This window comes from Rhineura floridana, chromosome 11, assembly GCF_030035675.1.
Source record: "Rhineura floridana isolate rRhiFlo1 chromosome 11, rRhiFlo1.hap2, whole genome shotgun sequence".
Classification (NCBI taxonomy): domain Eukaryota; kingdom Metazoa; phylum Chordata; class Lepidosauria; order Squamata; family Rhineuridae; genus Rhineura; species Rhineura floridana.
The window spans coordinates 5,883,186-5,907,836 of NC_084490.1; the positions used below are offsets into that span (position 1 = coordinate 5,883,186).

At 44.5% G+C, this 24,651-nt stretch overlaps 2 protein-coding genes across 3 annotated transcripts; both read left to right on the forward strand.

Annotated features, from left to right (window-relative positions):
• Positions 1-4,065: 4,065 nt before the first annotated feature.
• PSMB5 (proteasome 20S subunit beta 5) lies at positions 4,066-10,886 on the forward strand. The gene is made up of 3 exons (XM_061589630.1): positions 4,066-4,369; positions 7,191-7,497; positions 10,434-10,886. The coding sequence occupies exons 1-3, from the start codon at positions 4,121-4,123 to the stop codon at positions 10,730-10,732; spliced, it is 855 nt and encodes a 284-aa protein (XP_061445614.1). The 5' UTR covers positions 4,066-4,120; the 3' UTR covers positions 10,733-10,886.
• A 1,282-nt stretch (positions 10,887-12,168) lies between these two features.
• On the forward strand, positions 12,169-22,599 carry C11H14orf93 (chromosome 11 C14orf93 homolog). 2 transcript variants are annotated; one of them, XM_061588699.1, is made up of 7 exons: positions 12,169-12,247; positions 15,069-15,727; positions 16,354-16,608; positions 16,799-16,860; positions 18,584-18,687; positions 19,042-19,154; positions 21,155-22,599. In XM_061588699.1, exons 2-7 carry the CDS (start codon positions 15,200-15,202, stop codon positions 21,554-21,556), a joined length of 1,464 nt encoding a protein of 487 aa, XP_061444683.1. In that variant the 5' UTR covers positions 12,169-12,247; positions 15,069-15,199; the 3' UTR covers positions 21,557-22,599. The 2 variants fall into 2 exon arrangements, with proteins under 2 accessions (XP_061444683.1, XP_061444682.1); XM_061588698.1 differs by lacking the exon at positions 12,169-12,247 and having other exon boundaries at positions 13,952-15,727.
• The last annotated feature ends 2,052 nt before the right edge of the window (positions 22,600-24,651 follow it).

Below are 24,651 nucleotides of genomic sequence, written 5' to 3' on the forward strand. Positions count from 1 at the left end.
TGAGGCGGGCCCGGTGAAGAATATGTCTCATGGGACAGAGGCTGGCCAATGTTTCTGAAAGGCCTCTCTGCCAGGTGACAGGCTCTGACCTGTTTTTGCCCATGACTGTTTCTCCCATTTTTGAGTCTAAAGGCAGGCAGGAGAAGTGTACCAAAACCTATGCACGTTTACTTGGAGCCTTGATTTTCATTGTGTTCAATGTGGCAGACTCCCAAGTAGGTGTGCCTTGGGCTGCAGCCTTACAAGTGCGTAGGTGAGCAATGATGGAGTCAAAACTAAGAGCGATGACAGGAGTAAAGTTGGGGCTCATTCACACGCCATGATGTGTACCCCCCCATGTCATTGCTCCCTCTCATATTCCCAGAGGAACCCAAGAACACGTGAGGAACACAAGAAGTTGCCTTATACTGAGTCAGACCACTGATCCATCAAGCTCAGTATTGTCTACACTGAATGGCAGCAGGTCGCCAGGGTTTCAGGCAGGAGACACTCCTGAGGCTTACCTAGAGATGCCAGGGATTGAACCTGGGACCTTCTGCATGCAAAGCAGATTCTCTACCACTGAGCTACAGCCCTTCTCCATCAGGAGGATTTCCTGTTAAGATACTTTTGCATCAAGGGTACTCCGCTTTGTTTAACCTTCATCCTCACAACAACCAGAGCAGTCACAATTAGATGTGGATGCTGTCACCTGCCCCAAGCCTTTGGGACGGGCTCAGTGGAAACCCAGATGGGAAAATAATAATGCATTTAATCCCTGCAGCATCCCTGGTGCCACGCAGAAGGCAGAAGTGACAGGGGCCTTCTTCGGCAGAGGCTGTAATCCACATTTATGTTTGGGCTCCTGGGAAGCTGCTTTAGGACAATCTCAGAGCAAACTAGCAGCTGGAGTTACACTCAGACATGTCAAATATGCTTTTGCTGCACACAATTTAGTTCATAATAAATATTGCTTAGTTTTCTCACCTTTGTGTCGACCATTTATTGGCAAGGGTAGTCCACCATTGCAGAATGGCATTAGCTTAACTTCTGTTAGGCTGCTTGTAGCTGAGCCAGCTCAGGCCTAGCGCAAGCAGAACTCTGAAGAGAATTGATCCCCAGCACTGAGAGGGTTCTCTCTCCTCATCTCCCCTCCCTCCCTGCCCTGAAAGAGACGCTGCCCTGTCAGCAGCTGTCACCCTCAACTGCGTCCTCTGTGTTCCCTGCCAAAATGCCAACACCCGAGTCCCCCAGCAGCGTCCACCTAGCACTTGGGGGAGCTGAGGGAGGTGGGGTTATGTGAGAGACTAAGGGAAGGAAGGAGGATGGCTGTGAGGAGAACTGACTGGGTGGCAAGAGACAGCTGTGGCTGTGATTCAGTTGCATGGAGCTGGGGTGAGTTTGCACCCTGGTAGGACACCTGGTTTTGCTAGTGCTTGCGCAAACTACCTCTGCAGGGAGTTGAATTTAGTGCAGTGATGTTACACTCAGTCCAAGACCTCTGGAAGATCCTGAAGCCGTTAGGAACATGGGAATCTAGCTTACACTCAGACAGACCATTGGTCCACCTAGCTCAGTGTTTCTTGAACTGACTGGCAGCGGCTCTCGAGGATTTCAGGCACGGTTCTCTCTCAGCCCTACCTGGAGCTGCCAGAATTCAACTGGGGACCTTCTACATACAAAACGTCTTAGGAAAACCCGTGATCAAAGAGAGAATAGGTGGTTTTGGGATTTGGAGGAATGTTCCTGTCCTCCCTGAAAGAAATAGTCATCTAGAGTGGCCTTAAGGAGTTGACCTTGACCGTTGCAAAAGTGTGTGAAGTAAACAGCAGAGAGAGTAGGAGAAATCGCAGCTAATGGGAAATAGCTCCTTGCAGAGGATGTTTAAGATTTTCCTTGCACAAACGTGAAGGAGAGTATTTCTCACTTTTAACTATCATGGGAGTAGAATCAGGAGGACTTGTTCTGCAGCAAAAAAGGTGATCCCCCCCCGAGTTGTGAGGGCTGGCAGGCAACATGCACTTTCAAGAAAGGTCAGAGAGACCAACAGCAGGTGGGGCCAAAGCCATTGACAGGCGGATCCAATTCTAGTTTTGTCACCGTCCTTCCTGTTGTAGGACCAACGCAGACAAGAGGAGAAAGTGGACAGGCAGTGCCAACACCTGGAGTGGTTGTAAGTATGAAGGCAGGCAGATGAAGGCTGGCTGACAGCAGACTCAGAATGGTAAGTCTGCCCTATTTTCCCAAATGGACCAGCCTGTGGTGGCAATAGCAGCAATGAATTCAAGATTAAGATTTGTATTAAGTTATTTAAAGTGTTCTCTTCAGCCAACAAAAAAACTCCCAGAGCAATTTACAAATGTCAGATGTTCAAACTAAAAGAATACAAAGGGAAAAGGCATTGGGAGCGGGGGAAAGCACTCTTTCTCAGTTACAGATTTCTTGTGATGACCAGCTGGAATGGAGAGATTCCAAGTAGAAGAGTGAAAAGGTTTTCTGGTCTTGCATCAGAGGTAATGGAGAGCCCCCAAACTCCCACCTCTTTCCCTCTGTTATATTGTGAAGGTGTGGCTGCTGTAGGTCACAGCTGAAGGTGGTCTTTCAGCAGAGTTGATGGAGAGTACTGGAGATTGGACACTATGTATGCACTTCATCAAATGTGCCTTCCAGATTTTTGGACTACAATTCCCATCAGCCCCACCCAGCATGTGCAGTCCAATAATATGGAGATCCTCACATTGGTGAAGACTGGTGAATACAAAAGTGTGAGGGGTTGGGAAAATACATTGTAGTGGAACAGAAGAGTTTCCCTATTAGATCAGTTAGTGGTATATTTTAACTTCTCACCAGTGGCTGCCAATTCCCTGTTCCAGCTAACACACTCAAGGCAAGAGTCCTGCAGGCCTCCCTCCCATTTCGGTGCATGAGAGACCTTGCCCTCTCCCAGCAATGGCACACTTTTAACATTACTGTTGTGATTCTCAACCCTCTCTCCCTGTTGATCTCCAAAGGGCAGGTAGAGCTGGAAAGGTGAGTTACGAAACGGGGAGCTTCCACGGACAACAGGTGCAGGCTCAGAGTTTTACCTTTCCACCACCAGAAGCAAAAAAATAAATAAGCCAGCTGCCCCACTAAGGTCAGGCAACTGTTGGGACCTATGGATGGTTGAAGGGCACGCATCTGCCTCCTTCAAGGACCCCCCCAACAACAGCGAAGAGTCTGGGTATCCTCAAGACAGCAGCGGCGTGGTATTGTGCACAGGCTTCCTGAAGAGCAGTGCCATCTCTAGGAAGCTGGTATGTAGATGCACATGCTCCAAACCATCTTAGAGGTATTTTTATTTATTTATTTATTTAGGTGACAGCGCTAGGAGGAAGCAGATGAAAGGTGATACCAGATGTGTAGGGACGCTGGCAGTTGCCTGACCTTCCTGCCCATATTAAATACATAGATCATCCCGAAGAAGTGAGGCACAATGGAACAACAGAGTCCTTAATCCGTTTTTCACACTTGCAAAGATTAGACACTTTAGGGCTCCCTGAATTTGACCTGTGGATTCCCTATCTACTGTTTACTCACTAATGAGGAGAATCTTGTTTACTCGTTTTCACCCAGTGCTTTACTTTTGGCGTCCACATCATCATGTGGCCATGAGTTCCACAGGCAAGGAAACCAACACCTTGCATATCTTGCACCGTGCAAGGAAAACTCGGTCTTTTTTAGTAGTTTCATTCTTGCCCTTTTTTGACTTCACGGGATTCTCAGAATGTTGAAGAATAAAATAACTCATCCTTTCCCAAACGATATTCCCCAGAGAAAATGAAAATGGCGATTGTCGTATTTTCTTTCCATTGACTGAAGGCATGATTGCTTTCGTCGAGTCTACTATTGCCCTCACCTAAGATGGCGTCCAGGCTTTTAGTTATACCAGTCAGCCGCAGTCAACGGCGCTGATCCCTCGCTAAAGATGTCGAAGGCAACCTCGCAAGTGAGAGTACGAAGCCGCACCAAGATGGCGCCTGCCGCTTATTTATGTACGTGACTGGCACTCGTTTGCCCTCACCCAACATGGCGTCGGGAGTCTATAAAAGAGTTGGGCCGTGATGCTTTCCTGAGTCACGGTGATCCGCCCTTACCCAAGATGGCGTTGGCCAGTCTGCTGGAGCCGAAGCTGCCTGTGAACAAGGCCGGGTTCTTTGGTTTCGGGGCCGGCAACGAGTTTCGGCTCCCCGCGCTCGGCGCTTGCGGTGGAGACGAGAATGCGGCGGAGTCCCAGGCTTCGGGGCTGCCCCTGGCTTTGGCGGCCCCATGTGCCAACCTGGGCCAAGGCACCACCAGGGAGGATGCCAAGATCGAGCTGCTCCACGGCACCACCACTTTGGCCTTCAAGGTGGGAGGGAGGGGGGAAGTACATTTTGGGGCTGAAGAGGGGCTTGGTTTTTTTTTTTAGATATTTGGGTGCGGGGGATGGATCTGTCTTGGGCTGTTAACTTTATATTGTTTGTATAATAATAGAAATCATGCACATTGTTGCGAGGCAGGATGTTGGAGGAGTAAGCGTTTTAAGTTTTGAACGAAGGAATCGATGTGGGCAGTAGGGGTGGCATGAAATACATAGGAGTCTGTAGTTGGTTGTGGGAGGCAAATAAGAGGATTGAACTTGGGAACAAGGCCTGTGTGTGTTCAGATAGGTCTGGAGGGTGTGGGGGTGGTGGTGGTATGTTTAAAGCATTTGGGGGAATAGGTGGTTTCAGTTGTGGGTATAAAACAAGTGGAAGGCACACTTTCTGGAGGGGTACTTAGTGTTTGGGCTGGAAGGAAAGCAAACGAAATTCTTCAAGAAACAGGAGACTTGAGAAAGTGGGCAAGTTGTGCCTTATGGTTAATGGTGAGTAAAGTATTATCTTATATGGACTAAAGTGGCCCCTTTAATAAAACCATAACAAAAGCCTGCTGGATCAAGCCAGTCGCCCATCTCATCCAGCATCCTCACAGTGGCCAATCAGATGCTCTTGGGAAGCCCACAAACAGGACCTGAGTACCAGAGCATTCGGTGCTCCTCCTGTTTCTAGCAACTGATATTCAGAAGCATGCTGCCTCCAACCATGGAGACAGAGCATAGCCATCATGGCTAGTAGCCATCCATAGCCCTATCCTCCATGAATTTGTCTAATCCTCTTTTAAAGCCATCACCACCTCCTGTGGAAGCAAATTCCATAGTTTAACTGCACTATGCTGCATTTCCTTCAGATGTTGCTTCGATATTAACCCCTGACCTTTCAGGAAAGGTATCTAGAATCATGGGTTTCTGCCACCTATATTCATCTTGTGGGCACCTTTGTGGAAGAGGGACATTGACATCATAAACCCTGATATACGCTCAACATCGAAGGCCCTCCTCCGGGTGCCTACTCAGAAAGACGCCCGGAAGTCGACTACAAGAAAGAGGGCCTTCTTGGTAGTGGCCCCCGAACTATGGAACACCCTTTCTGACAGGGTACGCCTGGCGCCTACTTTACTATCTTTTCGGCGCCAGGTGAAAACCTTCCTCTTTGCCCAGGCATTTTAATATTTTTAATATCTTAGTATTTTAGTATTTGTATTTAATGTTTATGTTAGTTATATGTTTTGTCTGTTTGTCTAACTGTTGTTTCATAAGAACATAAGAAGAGCCTGCTGGATCAGGCCAGTGGCCCATCTAGTCCAGCATCCTGTTCTCACAGTGGCCAACCAGGTGCCTGGGGGAAGCCCGCAAGCAGGACCCGAGTGCAAGAACACTCTCCCCTCCTGAGGCTTCCGGCAACTGGTTTTCAGAAGCATGCTGCCTCTGACTAGGGTGGCAGAGCACAGCCATCATGGCTAGTAGCCATTGATAGCCCTGTCCTCCATGAATTTGTCTAATCTTCTTTTAAAGCCATCCAAGCTGGTGGCCATTACTGCATCTTGTGGGAGCAAATTCCATAGTTTAACTATGCGCTAAGTAAAGAAGTACTTCCTTTTGTCTGTCCTGAATCTTCCCACATTCAGCTTCTTTGAATGTCCACGAGTTCTAGTATTATGAGAGAGGGAGAAGAACTTTTCTCTATCCACTTTCTCAATGCCATGCATAATTTTATACACTTCTATCATGTCTCCTCTGACCCGCCTTTTCTCTAAACTAAAAAGCCCCAAATGCTGCAACCTTTCCTTGTAAGGGAGTTGCTCCATCCCCTTGATCATTCTGGTTGCCCTCTTCTGAACCTTTTCCAACTCGATAATATCCTTTTTGAGATGAGGCGACCAGAACTGTACACAGTATTCCAAATGCGGCCGCACCATAGATTTATACAACGGCATTATGATATCGGCTGTTTTATTTTCAATACCTTTCCTAATTATCACTAGCATGGATTTTGCCTTTTTCACAGCTGCCGCACACTGGGTCGACATTTTCATCGTGCTGTCCACTACAACCCCGAGGTCTCTCTCCTGGTCGGTCACCGCCAGTTCAGACCCCATGAGCGTATATGTTTCGAGGATTAGGTGTTTTTTAAAAATTGAAATGTAATCATATATCTTCATTGGTTGTACACCGCCCAGAGAGCTTTGCTATGGGCGGTATAAAAATTGAATTAAATAAATTTAAACAAGCCTCCCCTCTGAATAATGAAGTTTTGTAGGAGATACAGTAAATGGTTTTCTTTAGGGGTTTGGGGTGTTAATGGTTACTTTTTTGTTTTTAAATAATTGTTTTATTATGTTCATAATGTTGAAAAGTTGTTTTTGGTTATTATATTTATGTCACTGTTTTATTATTTTTTGTTATTAGGAAATTGTTTTTGCAATTGTTTTTGACATGTATTTTTGTTCACCTTGTTGTAAGCCGCCTTGAGCACAATTTTATGTGGAAAGGCGGCATACAAATAAAATGATGATGATGATGATGATGATAAATAAATAAAATAAAATAATATAGTTTTGGGCTGGTAGTTCAGTCTGAGATAGAGGCAGACTACTTCGACATTTTCCATATTGGGCTGGCATATAAACACTGCCTTAGGTTGGCATCTCATCACTTGGGCCATGGAATAAGGTGTGATGAGCACTCTTCTGTTCGTACAGTATCTTCCAGGAGGGGGGCATACTCTGGATTGCCATCCGTCCAGAATGTGAACATCTTTTGTGGCCAATTCATGATCTTGATGTCTCTTTCTGGTTCCTTCCTCCTCCAGTTTCAGCATGGTGTGATTGTGGCAGTGGATTCTCGGGCAACAGCGGGTTCCTACATTGCTTCACAGACAGTGAAGAAGGTCATCGAGATTAACCCTTATCTGCTGGGCACGATAGCTGGTGGTGCAGCTGATTGTAGCTTCTGGGAGCGGCTGCTGGCACGGCAGTGCCGCATCTATGAACTCCGCAACAAGGAGCGGATTTCAGTGGCTGCTGCCTCCAAACTCTTGGCAAATATGGTGTATCAGTACAAGGGCATGGGGCTTTCTCTGGGTACCATGATCTGTGGCTGGGACAAGCGAGGGCCAGGTGAGGACACCACATGTTTCTTAGGGGCTTTCAGAAGGCATATCTCCCCTGTCCAATGCCATATCTCATGAAACTAACCAGATTTAAGCTTCCCTCAATGCACTGCTTTCTTTGATGTGCCCATATGTCCCCTAGCTTCTCCTCATGGCCCTAGAATCCTGGCCTGTATTCACATTATTATTTAGTATATTTGTCACATTTTTGTACTTAACTGCTTCGAAGTGACTTTGACAGTAATTTTTTAAAACATACATTAAAATCAACTAAAAACAGCAGTAAGCAAAAAAAACCTCATCTAACATCTAACTAGCCTTCCAGTGGAAACTGATAAGGCTGGGTAAATAAGAATGTTTTTGTGTGGTATCTAAAAAACAGCAATGGTGCCAGGTATGCTTCCTTGAGGAAAGCATTCCACAAACATCCACCACAGAAAAGGCCTTTTCTTGTGTCACCACCCTCTGCACCTCCTTCAGACGGAATATGCACCGGGTTGGTTCATGTAAGGAGAGGTGGTCCTTGAGATATTGAGGTCCTGAGCTGCATGAGGCTTTATAAGTCAAAAATAGCACTTTGAATTGATCCTGCTGGGAGGAAGGGAGGGATATAAATCAAATAATAAATAAATAAAATCCTGGAAACTAATTGATAGCCAGTGCGGTTAAACCTGAATTGGTGTTATGCTCCAACCTGACTGCTAAGTTCTGCACCAGCTGCAGTCATGTAAATATGTACTGTTGGAACTGCTGTACAGGTGATGATAAGCCATTGTGTGAACTTCCCAGTTTCACGTATCTTTTTTACTTGGCACCCTGGTGCTCTGGGAGAAAGGGCTTGATAGATTCTTCCCAACCTTTATATTGCATTGCTTTTGGGCGAATTAAAATCCCCCCCCCCCCGGATTTTCCAAGTTTTGTTCTCAGAATGGGATTCTGTTTTGTGACATCACATGTTGACATTGGGGAAAGTGCACCCACAGCTCCTGAATTCTGCTTTATATCTCTGGTCATATTTTGGCTCCTGCTTTCTTTGACTCAGTTCTGTTTTTTTCTACTTTGTCGGAGAACTAAGCATATTACTACTTTCTATACCTAAGTGTCCAACTCTGTAGGGAGGTGGAGCCAGTAGCACGGGAAATATACTGCCCTGCTAGCTTGATTAAAATACCTGGCAGACACTTGCATAAGTCGCTGCAGAAGTGACTGACAGTGTCTCTCTTCTAGTAGTTGAACCTACAACTTGCTTTTTTTCCAACGCTGCTCCACTCTACAAGCTTAATTGCCCATGGTGAGGTTATTATATATTTTAATCTAAGGCTTTATATTCTGCTTCCATCATGACACTCAAAAGTGATGTCGATAAGGCTCCCAAGGGGTCTCCCATGCAGGCATTGACCAGACACAGATCTGCTTAGCTTCTGCAAGGTTGCTGCATCAGGTACCTGCAGAGTACCTGGTTGTGTAAGGATGCTTCCAGAAGCTAAGGAAATGATACTGCCAAGCAGAAGATGCTAGATACCATGAAGGCTGGGTACAACTATTGTAGCTTTGGTACAGCTAATCGCTATGCCGTGTGCATTGATTCTACTAAGTGTTCCCCAGCTTGGTGCCTTCCAGATGTTTTATAGACCACAGCTTGCACCGTCCAGCAGTGCTGGATGGGACTGATGGGAACTGTGGTCCAAAACATCTGGAGGGCACCAGGTAGGGAAGGAGTGAACTAAGTGGTCTGGGCTTTCTGTAATCAGCAGTGGGATCCCCACAATCTCCACATACATTGTTGGTGCCCACAAGGCCTTTCCTCTGGAAGCACCTTGAGCATTTAGTTGCGCTAATGCAACAGCATAATGTGGTGATCCAAGAGCCAATTTAACTGGTTTTGTCCACTTCTAATATTTGCATAGCAGAGTATTGGGCCAGGTTGGATCTCTGAGAGAAATACCAGAGAATTATATAGACAGTGCAAAAGTTTAATTTCTTCAGTGTTTGTAATGTTGGTAGGTCCTTCGATAAAACTTTCTCATTTGTGTGTTTATTTGTTGTATCCTTTATTTCTAGGGGGAATACCCAATGCATCTATTTATGCTTGGGGCTGAGATATGCACAAAGGCTGCAGTCTTAAATATATAAATCAGCTTCACTTAAATCAGTGAGACTTTGCATCCAGGTATAAGTGTTTAGGACTAGGATATAAACCTTTTGCATTTTTGTTCTTTCCCTTTATTCCTCTGACATAGGCATTTTAAATTTATTTAACAAAATTTATATACCACTTGATTGTAAGAAAACCTCTTAGTGGTTTACAAGGCATGAGGATCTTGTTCTGTGTTCTAGATCATGTCTGTACTTCTCCTTACCAAAGCTCTGTTCTCAATGCACCCCCTCCACTATTCTCTAAATCAGAGCCCACATCATCAGGATGTCCCCAAATACATTCCCCAAAGGCTCTCTTTGCCCCTCCCCTCGACCTCTTAAAATCCAAGTTCTCCTGAGGACCTCTCCCCCCTCCAGATGTTGGGCTTCAACTCCTATAATCCCTGACCATAGGCCACGCTGGCTAGAGCTGATGGGAGCTGGGAGTCCAGCAACATATGGAGGGCCACAGGCTCCCCATTTCATGGAGCTGTGTGTTACAAGGATTGGGCTTATGGGAGTTGTAGTTCAAAAAAGTAACTTTGCCAAGCTCTGGATTCACGTGGTGGTGATGAAATGCCTTGTGCTACCATTTTACTACAGTAAATTTGTTATTACTAGTTAATATACATTTGCCATTTATGAAGGAGTCGGAGTCGGACAGTAGAAAAATAGAGGAGTCGGAGTCGAAGGTCTGGCGTACCGACTCCACAGCCCTGGGTACTGATACAGTAATTGTAAAGAATGTGTTAAAAGCCTTAATAACCTAAAAGCCCTAATAACCCAAACTCCTGTCTTGCTTTTCAGGCCTTTATTATGTGGACAGTGAAGGGAACCGCATCTCAGGTACGGTTTTCTCGGTGGGCTCCGGTTCTGTCTATGCCTATGGAGTGATGGACAGTGGCTACTCGCATAATCTGTCAGTTGAAGAAGCCTATGATCTGGCCCGTCGTGCAATCTACCAAGCTACATACCGTGACGCCTACTCTGGAGGCACGGTCAACCTCTACCATGTACGCCAGAATGGCTGGATCCGCGTCTCCAGTGATGACGTGTCCAAACTGCGTGAATTGTTCCAAGGCAAAGCCACAGGAACAGTGGCTTAAGTTGATGGACTTTGGGGGAAAGGGAGACATTGATTTTGGGTCTATACGGGGGTTGTTGGCTGGAGGTAGGATGGCATTCAGATTCTTGTCTCATGCTTGTTTCATGTAGTAAACCTTTTTTGCTTGTTCTGGATTAAAACTTTTACTGTCCAAACTGGGTTTTGTTTCTTTCTGTCTTGAAAAACGAGAGGCAAGAGAAATCTTGACTACTCCAGTCGTATCAGACTGTGTTGTTGTCTCTGGAACCTTCCCAAAGGAGGGATGCCCTGAAGGGGCAAACATGCTGGCTGGCTGTGTGGGTGTTAGTAGTTGGGTACAGGAGCTGGGAGATGAATGTCTCTTGAAAGTTTCATTTCTAGGCAAAAAACAGAAGGTCGGCTGTTCCCACAGGCACCGAAGCAAACGTGTCTGATGGCAAGGGAAGGAGGAACTCAAATGATTGCTAAATGATTTGTTCCCTTCCCTAATGATTTCCACTGTTGCTTGACTTGTATTACTGTGTTCTCCATCTTCACACAGTCTGATAACACCAATCCCTTGCCTTTCACAGCGATTCGACCCCTGCCCCAATCTGTGCTTATCGTGGATTTATAAGAAGTACGTGCTAGCATTAACCCATTCTGGCCTCACTGAGCATAACCATCCCAAATACCTTATGCACTGTTGCTTTCTCTGGTTCCCACCCAACTGACATGAAGGCTGTGTGTGGAGTGTGTAGAACTTAATGTGAATGGAAAAGGTTATTGCCAGCTGCAGGGTAGCAGGGATAGATGGAACAAAACAGGCCAAGATGGAGACATAGTTGAGGAGGAGAGAGGAAAAAACAAAATAAAACCTTTCTGGGAAATTCCTTTTCCAAATCTCCCCCATGTTCAGTTAGGGGGTAGAAAGGAACACAACAGGGGTTACAGTAAGGAGCAAAAGGATGAGGTATGGACAAAGGGAATTTTCTTTTTTCTTTTTGCTATAGCTGTGATGGTTGAGGAAGGAATGAAAGACCGCTAGAAGGATGAACCGGGAAGGACAATGATAAAAGAGGTGAAAGGTGTGTGTGTGTGTGTGTGAGAGAGAGAGAGAGGCTGGTATATGTGTGTATACCTGAGCCAAGGTGATAGAAATACATTAGAAACAGTTTAGGGTGAAGTACAGAAGAAGAATATGAAGGACTAATAGGAACATGAAGCGCACTGAGAAACAAGATAGCATGAATGTTGAAATAAAGGGTGACAAGGATCAAAGGATAGTGTAAATAGAGCAGCAACAAGAGGAATAAAAGGCAGCGTGATTGTACATGTCCCGGAGAGGAAAAATTGGCAGTGCCCAGCTAGTCTAGGTGTCCCCTGCTGGGGCCCTGCTCAGGAATGCGTGTGCAGCTTTGGTGTGTGTTTGTGTGCGTACAGGAGATTGGCCAATCAGGGCAGAAGGGGGGAGCATGGGGGGTGTGGCGCTTGGCAGCAGGGTGCACATCCTCCCCCTTTGCACACACAGGAATACAAAGAGCTGCACGACCTTCCAGTATCCTTTTCCCAGGGACGTGTGGGAGTGTGGATGGAATTGAGGGGTGGGGAGAGAAATATGGGAAGGGATTGAAAAGGGAAGCACCCCAATCCCTTGTTTGTTTGGCCTTGCCAGGGAAATATACGTCAAGGGGGAGAGAGAAGTGTATGTGACAGAATGTGGGAGGGAAGAAGCAGGGCAGCGGGGATATGCTTAGCAGAAAATGTATGTACATGCAGGAACAGAATGGCTATGCAGTTTTTTGTACATGGATATAATGAAGACACTGCAGAGAGGGAGATAGCGGGGTATATATATTGCAAATAATGGATAAGTGTACAGGAATCTGGGTGACACTTATTTAGATATCATAGATTAGTTACCCCTCAATGCACTTGAATTGCCAAAGAATGGAAAAAATAATTTCCTTCATTTTATGGAGGATGAAGTGGGAATTCTAATTAGTAGTGGTCAATAATACTTAATCCTGTATAAAATAACGTGATCTGTATGTGATGCTATCAAGGTAACTGGCGTTTCAAGATGATCATATAGAAAAATAAGTGGAGAGAGGCGAGGCTGTGAGTATACCAATTAGGCACACAAGGGTGTGTGTTTACATGATCAAGTTTGCAGAGGAATAATGCATGTGTTTGCATCGGACGTTTAATCAAATATACCTTCTCTTGTCTCAATTTCATCTTTTGTTTCTACAAGAGGGTGATTAGAACAGCACAAGGGTTTATTCAGTATTGTTTGAAGTGACAAATCTGTTAACATGCATTAATCATTCTTTTGTCTAGACCATCGGGATTGCTATAAAGCAGTGAAAGGCTGGTTTCCCCATGATCCAATGTTCCAATGTGCATTGATGACTAGGAATACAGAAGCTGGTTGTGGTTGTCATTTTGGGCTTAAATTAACCTGGCATAAAAGGGTGTTCTAGGTGTGCATGACCTATGGTGTACTAGCCCAGACATAACCATGGGAACGTGCCGGCTAATGAACAGGAGGATCTGTACTATTCTGTATAGTAGGGTTGTGTCAGGTGTTTGGGAAGCAGGTGCTGTGAGGCTTGCAGTTTAAAAAAATGGTGATAAATGAACATTCTGTTTGACTGTGAGGGTAAATTAAGAATGGAAGACCATGTAATTTTAAAACTGTGATTGACACAAGAGCCCATTGGGGACAGACAGTTACGGGAGTCAGGGATACCAGCTGAGAGATGGCTGATGGAAAATGTATTAGATGCTAGTGCTTTCTGGGTGTTGTACAAAGTAAAAAGTAGACAAATTAAAACAACGTAAAAGACAAAACCAAACAATACATGTCAAAGCAGGATGAAATAGAAATGCTGGAAAAAACTGCTGTCTGAAAACAAAAGATCTAAACGTGAAAGGTTCTGATTTAAGTCAAGGTTGGAGAAAAAACATTGTCAGTGCTCTTAAAGGCTTGTGCTAAGGCAGCCATTGGGGTGTGGGAGCCTTGACATGACCTTGGACCTGATCGGCCATTTTGAAGCATCTTGACATAACCTCCAGTCAAGGCAACTGTTTTGGAAATGTGATGGTGACCAAGTGATCATTTATTTAATACATATGTCAGTATGTTTTGTAATACTAGATATTTGGTATATCCTTGTGGCTTTGGGAAGTACTGAGTTTAACCTAGCCGGTAATTCTTGCCTTTTGTGAGGGTCGCGAAAAGACAAGCCCTTAGCCACCTAGGGCTCGGGAAGTGGCCTTGAAAAGCGTCTAGCCTCACAGACCTCCTCAAAGAGCCCCTTCTCCTCCGCCTCTGTTACTTTCCCCTCCCCTCCCCTCCCTAGCCCCACAATTTTCAACCAATCAGCTCCCTTTTGCTCTTCCGCACTAGCCAATCGAAGAGCGGTGGAGCAGTCGGAGGGCCGTCCTGTTTGTACACGACTGAGGCGCTCTCGCTTCATACTCTACCGCGCTGCACACGCGGGATGGAATGCTGGGAACCGTAGAATTCTAAACCGTTGGGCCCCAGAACAAAACAAGGACGAATCCCAGCCATCGTTCTCGCGCGTAATTTAAATATGCAAATCAAGAAGATGCTTTGCAGAAACTTTGAAATGACTTTTGCGTTTGAAACTGGAGAAGGGATGCGGCCTAGGGGAGGGCATGGAGAGCTCAACCCTCCCATTTCACCCGTGGCCACCTGAGATCTTCCTCCCCTCCAGTTATGGAGAGCCGTAAAACGCGGATTCATTAAGGGCAATTTGCAAGTGATAGAAGAAAAGCTGTACAAGAACGGGTTACGGTGGTTCAAAGAAAAACACACTTACTGTAAGGTTTCATTTCCTGTGCAAACTCAGAATGAGCAAAAACAAGCAAATGTTGCAAAGCCTGAGCTACTCGAAAACAGGCTTTGTTTTTTGCAGGATATCAGTTCCTCTGTAAATAAATTAAAATGAACTTTGCCAAACCTGAGCTGCTAGGTCTGCTCTTGAGTTTATTGGAAGGTTCTTCTGCAAGATATATAGAAAGAGGTGGCAGCTTTTAGAATAAGATTTATAAGAGGTCAGCGGTGAGTTAAAATACATTAAAATGCACAAGCAGAGCCAAGTCAGTGCCAAACCGAACCTGTCTTGATGTTGATCACATTGAGCATAAATTTAGACGCATCAGACAATGCAAGTATGAAGTGATTTGCCCTTGTTCTGTTGGTTTTAGATATTGTAGTTTTGTATACAGAGACAAGAGCCTAAATTCAGGTAATTTAGGTAATCACAAATAATACTCTAATGTGGGTGTCTGCTTCCTAGTCATGCTAATACTCTTTAAAATTTTCCTTAATAACCTGTTTGCTGAAGCCAAGTCTTAGCACTGCTGTGGGCTTACCTCCACCGCAACATGCTCAAGGTCTGATCTAAAGCACACCTTTCCTTCCCTAAGAGAACTAGCTGAGAAACTCCTGGAAGCCCTCACAAATTCCTGTGCTGCCATGTCATTCAGTGCCACCATTTTGTTCTCCCCTCCTAATGCCAAAGAGGCAAAATGCTGCTGTTGCACCTGCAAGCAGGAGCCAGGTGCTCAGACGACAACAACAACACCACCACCGCCGCCGTCCCCATCAAGCACCCCAATCACTGTTACAGGAACCGGGTTAGCAGTACAGTCCTCGGACCAGCTCCTCCACATCATCTACCAACGTGTCGAAAAGGCCGTTAGCCTTGCTGAGGTGGCGCTGAGCCTGGCCAAGGCCAACAATGAAACCCTGAGGCGCCTGGAAGAGGAAGTGGGAGCACTGCGGCGAGGGGTAGCCCCTGCCCTCAAAACCAGCCCCCTGGGTGGTCCAAAGGAGCGGCAAGAAGATAATGAAGAGGAAGATGAGGAGGAACAAGAGGCCGAAGGCTTCAGAAATGGTGTCCAGGTGGTCATTGAAGAGCTGAGGCAGCTGGGAGCAGCAGCAGGGCCACCTGGACACTTGGGTTTCTCGCCCATGCAGCAGGGGCCTGGGGGGCTTGGCGGGGTACGTAAGTTGAAGATTAAGAGCCTCTTTGTCCTCCCACCCCACAAAATACACACAGTCCCCATGTCCCTCCAGTCAAGCACAGATGGCCTCATGAATATTTTATAGCATCTCTCGCCTTCCCTGCCAACGACCTGCTCAGGAGAGATGCATTCTGGGAGTCATGCCAAGCTCTGCTATTGTGGCCTAGGGTTGAGGGGCACTGGTAAGAGCTAAAAGTGTATGTGTTATTTATATATATGTGTGTGTGACACACACAAACACACACACACACACACACATAGGTATGGAAGCACATGGTGATGAAGGGGCACTGACGAAGTTGTAATTGGCGGAAATTCTACTACATTAGTATCCAAATGTTTTCATATATGCCATTATAAAAAGTGCCTTCGAGCCTTACAGAACAATACATTTTGTGTGTGTGTAAAAATGCCCAAAGGAAGGTTAGATCAACTTTAAGGAATAGTAGAGCAGAAATTAATGTAAGGCCCATGAATAAGGTGGCTCCAGCTTGAGGTAGAATTGGGAGGAGGGATAACACAGGAGCTAGAATAGGAGGGATAGCTGCTGTTAGGACTGAGGGATATCACTGTAACTTGTACAAGTCTTTGTCGTGTTCTTAGGGAGCAGAAGAATCCCCTGCAGTAGATGTCTCCATGCAGCGGGTCTATGCCACACCTCCTTCTCCTGCCCCTCCGATGCCTCAGCCTCTGGATGATCCTTCTCTCTCCTGCCCAGAGGTATCTCCCAACAGCATCACTCTGGAGGACAACATGCGTGGGGAGCCACATTTCTCTTTGGGCTTTGCAAGTCTTCCCTGTAGAAGCCGAAGCATGGGACAGAAGAATGCAAGGCGTAAGAGGGACCTGGTGCTCTCGGTTAGTTGCCTTACTTAGCTTTCTCATAGAAAGGAGCTTGTGTCTTGCAAGGGACTTGGCATAGGCCCAGCAGCTTAGGCACTGCAAAGCTTATTTTAATTAACTTTCAGGGCCATACTGCTTTAATAGATTGGGGTTTGCAGAGGGACTGCATCTTTTGTCTCTTACCTCTTTCTGTTTTCTCTCCCAGAAACTGGTCCATAATGTCCACAACCACATCACCAATGAGAGGAGGTTTGATGGCTCTGAGAGGTGAGCTCTGGAAGTTGGGATTGCCTGATAAGATAAGGAGTAGGGCTCCTATGCTTTCAGTAAGTGCATAGGATCAGAACTTCAATAGGTGTTGTCTGTCTCCTGATTGTGCTGCAGTGGGAGGAGAAGATGCGTGGAACAAAATGTCTTTTCTGCACTACTAATAAAGGCACATATTACCTTTATTGATCTGGCAAACAATGTTCCTATTGAAATTAACCCCAATATCATGAATATCCAACCTTTGCCATTATTATAACTTATTAAGGCAACAAAGTTCATTTGTTTATTGTTACTACTGGTGTTTATATAGTGCCATCTATCTGCACAGTATGGACTGGCCCCTGCCTTGAGGGGCTTGTAATATATAATGCAATACAGAGGAGACAACAGGAAGGGGAAGAAAAAGACAGCCACGGATAAATAGGGGGATAATGTGCTTATTTCAGTTATTCGTACTTAGGCTTAGTTAGGGTTATGATATCGGGAATAGAAGGTTGTGCTGAAGGCATCCCAAAAAATATGGAAGAGAGACCTGAAGGAGCAAGTAGTGCTATGTAGGTGTTCTGTAAGGCAATTTGAGGCATGGAGGGAGAGAAAGGGTTAAAGGGTGGTTGTTTGAGGGAGGGAGCCCTTTGGGCAGCTGAGGCTGGTGGAGCTGGAAGAGTAAAGGCCCTAGATTACTTACCCCTTAACTGCTCTAATCACTCACAGGCTGCTTAAGGAGTGATAGAAGTGTAGATTCCCACCCCTCCTCAATCTCTTTTAATACATTATTGTGGATAAAGTTAGCTACTGGGCCAAGTTCAAAGTTTTAGTTTTGGTGTACAAAATCCTGTGCAGCTTGAGGCCAGGATACCTGAAAGATCATCTTACCCCTTATATACTCTTGTCTATCACTGCACTGTGCAGGTGAGGGCTTCCTGCAGACACCATCTTATCAGGAGGTCTGTTCTGCACAACATAGGAAGTGGATCTTTAGTGTAGTGGTACCTACCCTTTGGAATTCCCTCCCCTTCAATATTAAACAGGTGCCATCTCTGTTATCTTTTTGATGCCTACTAAAGACCTTCCTCTTTCAACAAGCCTTTTAAGTAGAGGCTTTGTCCCAATCTGCGTCTGTGCTGGAATTGCTTTTAAATATGTTTTTAAAGTTGTTTTTTAAATGTTTTGATTTAATACATTTTTAAACATGTTTTGTTCAATATATTTTAAAGTTTTTGTTTTTAAGGTTTTTAAAGTGCTTTTAGTGTTTTTGTTTGCTGCCCTGGGCTTCTTCTTGAGGATGGGCGGGCTATAAATAAAATTAAATAAATAAATAAATAAAGTGGAAATTATAATTAGCATGAGTAGCTGTAAATATAGAACATCACAATCCTATGCATGCTTACTTAGAAGTAAGGCCAACTGAGGTCACTGGGGCTTACTACCAAGAGAGTATGCACACGACATTGAAGATACAATCCTAAACAAACTGGTTAGTCAGCCTCATTTAAGGCAGTGGGACTTACTGGTAGGTAAGCATGTTTAGGATTGGACTGAACATTTATTCTGTTTTCTAAAGTTTGGAAACTTGGTGTAGCCTTCCTTCACTTCATGGTATAACATTAGAAATGTTGATGGAGGGAATGTGGCATGTATTAGGACATGCTAGGTGCTGGGGCTGTTCTGTTTTAGTGTTTATATTTTCTACCTTCTTTCCACACACCCCGCCCTCTTATAGCATTAAATCTTCATGGAATATCTCTGTAGTGAAATTCTTGCTGGAAAAACTGAAGCATGAATTGGTATCAAATCACCACAATTATACTGACAAAGAATTAAAAGGTAAGGTGGGGAGGGATAAATGTTCTTCACTTGTTTCATATCTGGATTTTATTACCAGAACATACCCACAGCAGAAGCATTTATCTGTTTCCCTAACTACAATCCTTTTTTAAAAAAATAAAGACACAATTGCACTTGGTGGGATATGAAAAATATTTTTTTGGAAATGCTTCTCTGGCTCTGAAAATAATTGTCTCTCTTAGCATTTACTCTGGAACCTACTGTTGAAATTTGAAATGTTAGCTGTTTATATACACAGACATGCACATGTAATATTCTTTGGTCATTTACCTGTGCCCTCTGATTCCTGCTTTTTGTGTTTGTGATTCCCCCTGTCCACTTTTGTTCTGTTAGGTGCCTGTGTGGCCTATTTTCTGACCAAACGACGTGAGTATCGCAACTCTCTCAACCCCTTCAAAGGACTCAAGGAGAAAGAGGAAAAGAAACTTCGCAGCAGACGCTATCGGGTAAGGGACAAATCAACTACTCTGAGGAGCACTTCTCCATGTATATTATCTCAACACTATATTACCTGCCAAAAAGCATTCTTGCCACATTTTAACACAAATATGTTCTTCCATCAACTTTATTCCAGGATATTTGTAAACAAATAAAACAAACACAAAAAAAATTATGCTGAAGTGCATTTATATTCTCTTGAGAAACATAAAGAAACAACAATGTATTTGACTGACGAAGGAATAGATTCAGTGCAGTAAGGAAGTTCTTAATATTTAATAGGAATCCCCTTCCTTGTAATTTGAACCTGTAGGTTCAGGTCCTATCCCCTGGAGCAACAGAAATTTTCTCCATCATCTATGTGACAGCCCTTCAAATATTTGAAGATGGCTGTCATATCATCTCTTAATCGGCTGTGCTCCAAGCTAAACATCGCAACTTCCAGCCTTTCCTCATGGGACTAGTCTCCAGGCCCTCTCACTATCTTTGTTGCCCTTTGTTAGAGAGTTGCTGAATTGGATGGGTTGCTTGTGTAACAGACCTGCCTAGCAAGGTAGTGGACTCTCCTTTGTTAGCGGTTTTTAAGCAGAGGCCAGATGGCTATCTGTCAGGGATAGCATAATAAAGTATTTCCTACATCAGTTGTGGTATTAGACTAGATGATCTTTGCAGTCCCTTCCAACCCTGTTTCTATAAATCAGCTTACAAGAGGCTATGCTAGTGAGATTTGCTACACATCTTCAGTCAATCATTTGTGGTTGAAATTACCTGAAATAAATTAGTGTTCAAACTACCGTGAATACATTCCATCGGTTTCATCAAGCAGTTTAAATGCAGTTTAGATGTTAAATAATTCAGAAGTCCTAGTTAATACATGCACGTTTATCCCTCAGCTGTGAATTTCATAACATTTGAGTTCTAACTGGTCTTGGACCCCAGCCTTAACAATATTTACTCAGACAACACAATTTCATTCCCTTTTTACAACCCGATCCTAACCATGCCTGCTCAGAAGTTAGTCTGATTGAATCCAATGGGGCATAATTTCATGGAAGTGAGGTTAGGATAGCAGCTGAAATGACCTTTCTTTAAAAAAGGCTGCAGTCCCATGCAACTTTCTTCTGAGTAAATATGCATAAGATTAGGCTGTAAGGGGGGAAAGGGGGTGGGCACAGGAGAGGATTCACTCAATTAAAAATAAATTATTTAATCAGTTATTAAACAAATACTATTACATTTAATTAGCTTCCTACCTAATTGTCCATTCCTAAGCATATTTACTCAGAAGTAAGTCCCACTGAATCCAATATGGCTTATTCTTGTGTGTGCGTGTAAGACTGCAGTCTAAAACATGGGGAAATACTTCTTTTTCTAAGAACACAAAACCAGGGAACTGGATCATTATGTCTGCATCCCACTTGTTTTCCAATCTCATTTATCAAAGCAAATTCTACTCTTCCTTTAAAAAGAAAGAAAAATGAAGCCTGCCTCAAACCAAAGCTTCACTCTCTTGAGACCTCCCTGTAGCAGAAGGAATTCTCCTTCACCCACTGGAGCAGGGTCTCAGGTGGGGGGCAAACGTCCCCTTAGCTGCCAAGAGATGTTTGCATTCTAAACTGCCAGCTGTGGAGCATGGGTTTGCTTTCTGCTGCAGAGATGATTCCCAAAGTAGTTGGTCAAATACTAAGTAGGAGAAAGCTGTGATTTGCAGACACGTTGCCCAGGACAAGTCCCAGTTTTAAAAAGAGACCAGGCAGCAAGCAAATACTTAAGTGAGGTGACTGCAACCAATCCACAGGGTTTGTGTTGTGGGCCAGAGGTAGGGCATGGTTTTGGAGTCCTCCAACACTAGGTGGGGACAAAATAGCAAAAAGTATGATTGGGGGGTGGGGGGAGAAGTCTCAGAAAGACAAACCAGTGAGTAGAGATTGGGGAGTGTAATTGCGGGGGTGGAGGCAAAGATGATCATTCAAATTACTAATTAGACTCTCCTTTGTCTCACCATTAGCTTTTTGCAAACCGTTCAGGGGTGGCACGTCTGCTAGGCCCTGAAGAGCAACGTTTGTGGCAAGGTGTAACTGAGGAGCTCATGTCCGATGAGGAAGACAGCCTAAGTGAGCCAGGTGTGTGGGTGGCACGTCCCCCACGATTCCGTGCTACTCCCCTCACTCAGCTCTGTTACCGTCTTGATGCTAACTCAAAGCATGGCACCAAAGCTAATCGGATTTATGGGCCACCCTCAGATCGCCTGCCCTCTGCTGAAGCTCAGCTTCTGCCCTTGCACCTCTACAATCCCCATTTTCAAGAGGAAGAAGCCAGGGCTGGCACACCACCTCGGCCACCCAGCCACAAAGGCTTTTGTCCTGACCTCAGCTCTTTTGTTGAGATCAAAGTGGAAAAGGATGAGTGATGGCTGATTCTTATTTAATATGGCGACCAAAATAATGAAAAGAAAGAATACAGGACAGCTGAACTCAAATGGCTTCCTGAAGATGAGGAGGGAAGACAAATTGTCTGCTGTGGCTCACACTGCTTTTGTGGGCTAAGACATATCTTTCACTCCATAATAAGCCATGACTTTAAGGTCATGATGGAGAAGAAATGGTGATAAGGATGGACATCTCTGAAAAAAAGGACCGTTCACAGTTAATATGGCTATTTGGTCAGTGCTCAACAGGTTGACAGTGTGAACGTGAAGACTACAATATTACAAAAGGGATTGTCTCTTTTCTGATACTTTAATAAAGGCACACTTGAAACAAAAGTAGGAATTGCCTTAAAAATTGACTACATTGAGGATTGATTGGATAAGAGACTTGGAAAACCTTTTCCACTCTAAAAGTACTTTTACCTTTCAGATCCTAGTAACAACAACAAAAAAATCTGAGAAGGTTGCTGAAATGATGGGGATTGCCTTTTTGCGTAGTGGCCCTGTTCTTTGAAATACAGGAGTAGGGAGAACACTGACTCTTCGTTTACAGGAATGCTTTTAAATTAGTAACATAAAATGATACTTGTAGAACCAAGTTGATCATCCTCACCAGTATCTGTGTGAACATTAGGCAGGTGGGAAATGGTGTGTTCTCTATTCCTTCAGGAGGGAAACAAAAGGATGACCAGCTTGACTTTTAGGGCGCAGAGTGGTAAGCGGCGGTAACGCAGCCGAAGTTCTGCGCATGGCCAGAGTTCGATTCCAATGGAAGGAGGAAGTCAAATCTCCAGTAAAAGGGGTTGAGGTCCACTCAGCCTTCCATCCATCCGTGGTCGGTAAAATGAGTACCCGGCATATGCTGGGGGGTAAAGAAAGGCCGGGGAAGGAACTGGCAATCCCACCCCATATATACGGTCTGCCGAGTAAACGTCGCAAGACGTCACCCTAAGAGTCGGAAACGACTCGCACTACAAGTGCAGGCACAACTTTACCTTTACCTTTTTTAAATGAAGGGGCTGAAAAGAGAAGGCATTTAACCATGACTTTTTAGGGGATTTAAATTTGAGCCACCTGGGAGGAGGTGGGAGGAGGAGAAATAACCCTTGCAACAGGAACCTTCCCCCCCCCCACACACATACTCTCTTGTCTCTGCCTTCTGGATGCTGGGTTGTCCCTGGTGTTTGCTGATTGGGGCCATTATCCTGGAATGTGGGACTTGTGGTTCCTGTCCACCCTCCTACTTGCAAGAAGTTTAAAGATCTTGTGTAGGAAAGAGAATAAGAGCTAAGAGATAACACTCCTGGGTTTTATTCTTAGGTTGTTGACTTTTCCTTTGCTAGGTTCCAGAAATTGCTCTCTTGCCAAACTCCTGGTTCCATAACACAGGTGAAAAATGTAATCCTGGCTTTCACCAGAGAGAAAATACCAGCTGTCTTGCAGATGTTCATTCCCATAAATGTACATTAATTAAAAATTTCCGGAGGGGTAGCTATGGTATGCTGTTGCAGCAAAAACAATGGTCTTGAACTCTTCATGGTACTGATGGACTCTAGTCCACAAAAAGCTTTATGCCAAAATAAGTGTATAAATCTTCTAAGGTGCTACAAGTCTTGGTTGTTTTTACCAATTTAAATGTTGTTGACTAGTTCCAGGTTTTAAAAAGGCTTTGTTTAAAATTAGTCTTACCACTGACCTATCGTACATGGATGGACATATGAGAAACTTGTTTTATAGGGTGCTGTCAAGTGTGCAGACATTGGGGATGCAAAACACTCCAAAGAAGAGGGACACAGTACCACACTTATGACTACTGTATCAAAAGCAAAAAAATGGATATTCTTTGAGCCATCACTGTCCTCTAGTGGCTTTTTTAGATACTACAAAAAGATGGATGGTCCTTTTCCCTCTCTAGTTGGGCAGATACCTGTTATCTATCTTGGTTTGAGCTAGAAAAAAAGAGTGGTTGCTGTTGCCCTCTGTTCCTTTATTCAACACTCTGCTCCCTGTAGCCCACAACCCTTTCTTTATTTACAGTCATGAACAAGGATCAGAAGCTCCATTCTAACCATAAGAGAATGTGTTGAAAGGATGGGACAATAGTTCAGCGATAGAACACTTTTTTTTTCTTTTGCAAGCAGAATGTCTGATGTCCAGTCTCTGGCATATCCCGTTAAAGGAACGTCGGAGTGGTGTAGTGGTTAGAATGTCAGAATGGGACCTGAGAGGAGTTGTTATGTGCCTTCAAGTTGACTATGACTTATGGCAACCCTATGAATCAGTGACCTCCAAGAGCATCTGTCGTGAACCACCCTGTTCAGATCTTGTAAGTTCAGGTCTGTGGCTTCCTTTATGGAATCAATCCATCTCTTGTGTGGCCTTCCTCTTTTTCTACTCCCTTCTGTTTTTCCCAGCATTACGGTCTTTTCTAGTGAATCATGTCTTTTCATTGTGTCCAAAGTATGATAACCTCAGTTTCATAATTTTAGCTTTAGCTTCTAGTGACAGTTCTGGTTTAATTTGTTCTAACACCCAATTATTTGTCTTTTTCACAGTCCATGGTATGCCTTTTGACTATTCCACCTTGGGTGCCCCTGCTAGGAGTCTAGCCTCTTGGTATAGACTCCTGATGGCATTGCTCTCAGCTTCTTCAACACTCTCAATCCCCCTCACCACCTTAAGGTGTGCATCCTAAAGCGGGGGACCTGGGAGACCAGGGTTCAATTCCCCACTCGGCCATGAAGCTCACTGGGTGACTTTGGGGCCAGTCACTGTCTCTCTGCTGAACCTACCTCACAGGGTTGTTGTGAGGATAACATCGGGAGGGGGAGAACTGTTTGCACACCACCTTGAGCTCTTTGGAGGAAAGGGGATATAAATGTAATAATAAATAAATAATAAAAAGATACGGTTGGTATGACAGGAAATGACACTGCCAGAAACCTTGGCATGGAGATATTAGAGTAGACAATTCTGGGTTACACGGACAAAAAGGTCTGCCCTGGTACAAGGCAACATTTTATGTTCAAAATCTTAGGCATACATAAAGAAGAGCACGCTTTTAAAACTCTTGATGA

Coding starts and splice junctions, on each gene's coding strand:
- PSMB5 (XM_061589630.1), top strand. CDS start 4,121: ATGGCGTTGGCCAGTCTGCTGGAGCCGAAGCTGCCTGTGAACAAGGCC. Junction 4,370..7,190: donor CCACCACTTTGGCCTTCAAG/GTGGGAGGGAGG, acceptor TTCCTCCTCCAG/TTTCAGCATGGTGTGATTGT. Junction 7,498..10,433: donor CTGGGACAAGCGAGGGCCAG/GTGAGGACACCA, acceptor CTTGCTTTTCAG/GCCTTTATTATGTGGACAGT.
- C11H14orf93 (XM_061588699.1), top strand. CDS start 15,200: ATGTCATTCAGTGCCACCATTTTGTTCTCCCCTCCTAATGCCAAAGAG. Junction 16,609..16,798: donor AGAGGGACCTGGTGCTCTCG/GTTAGTTGCCTT, acceptor TTTCTCTCCCAG/AAACTGGTCCATAATGTCCA. Junction 19,155..21,154: donor TTCGCAGCAGACGCTATCGG/GTAAGGGACAAA, acceptor TCTCACCATTAG/CTTTTTGCAAACCGTTCAGG.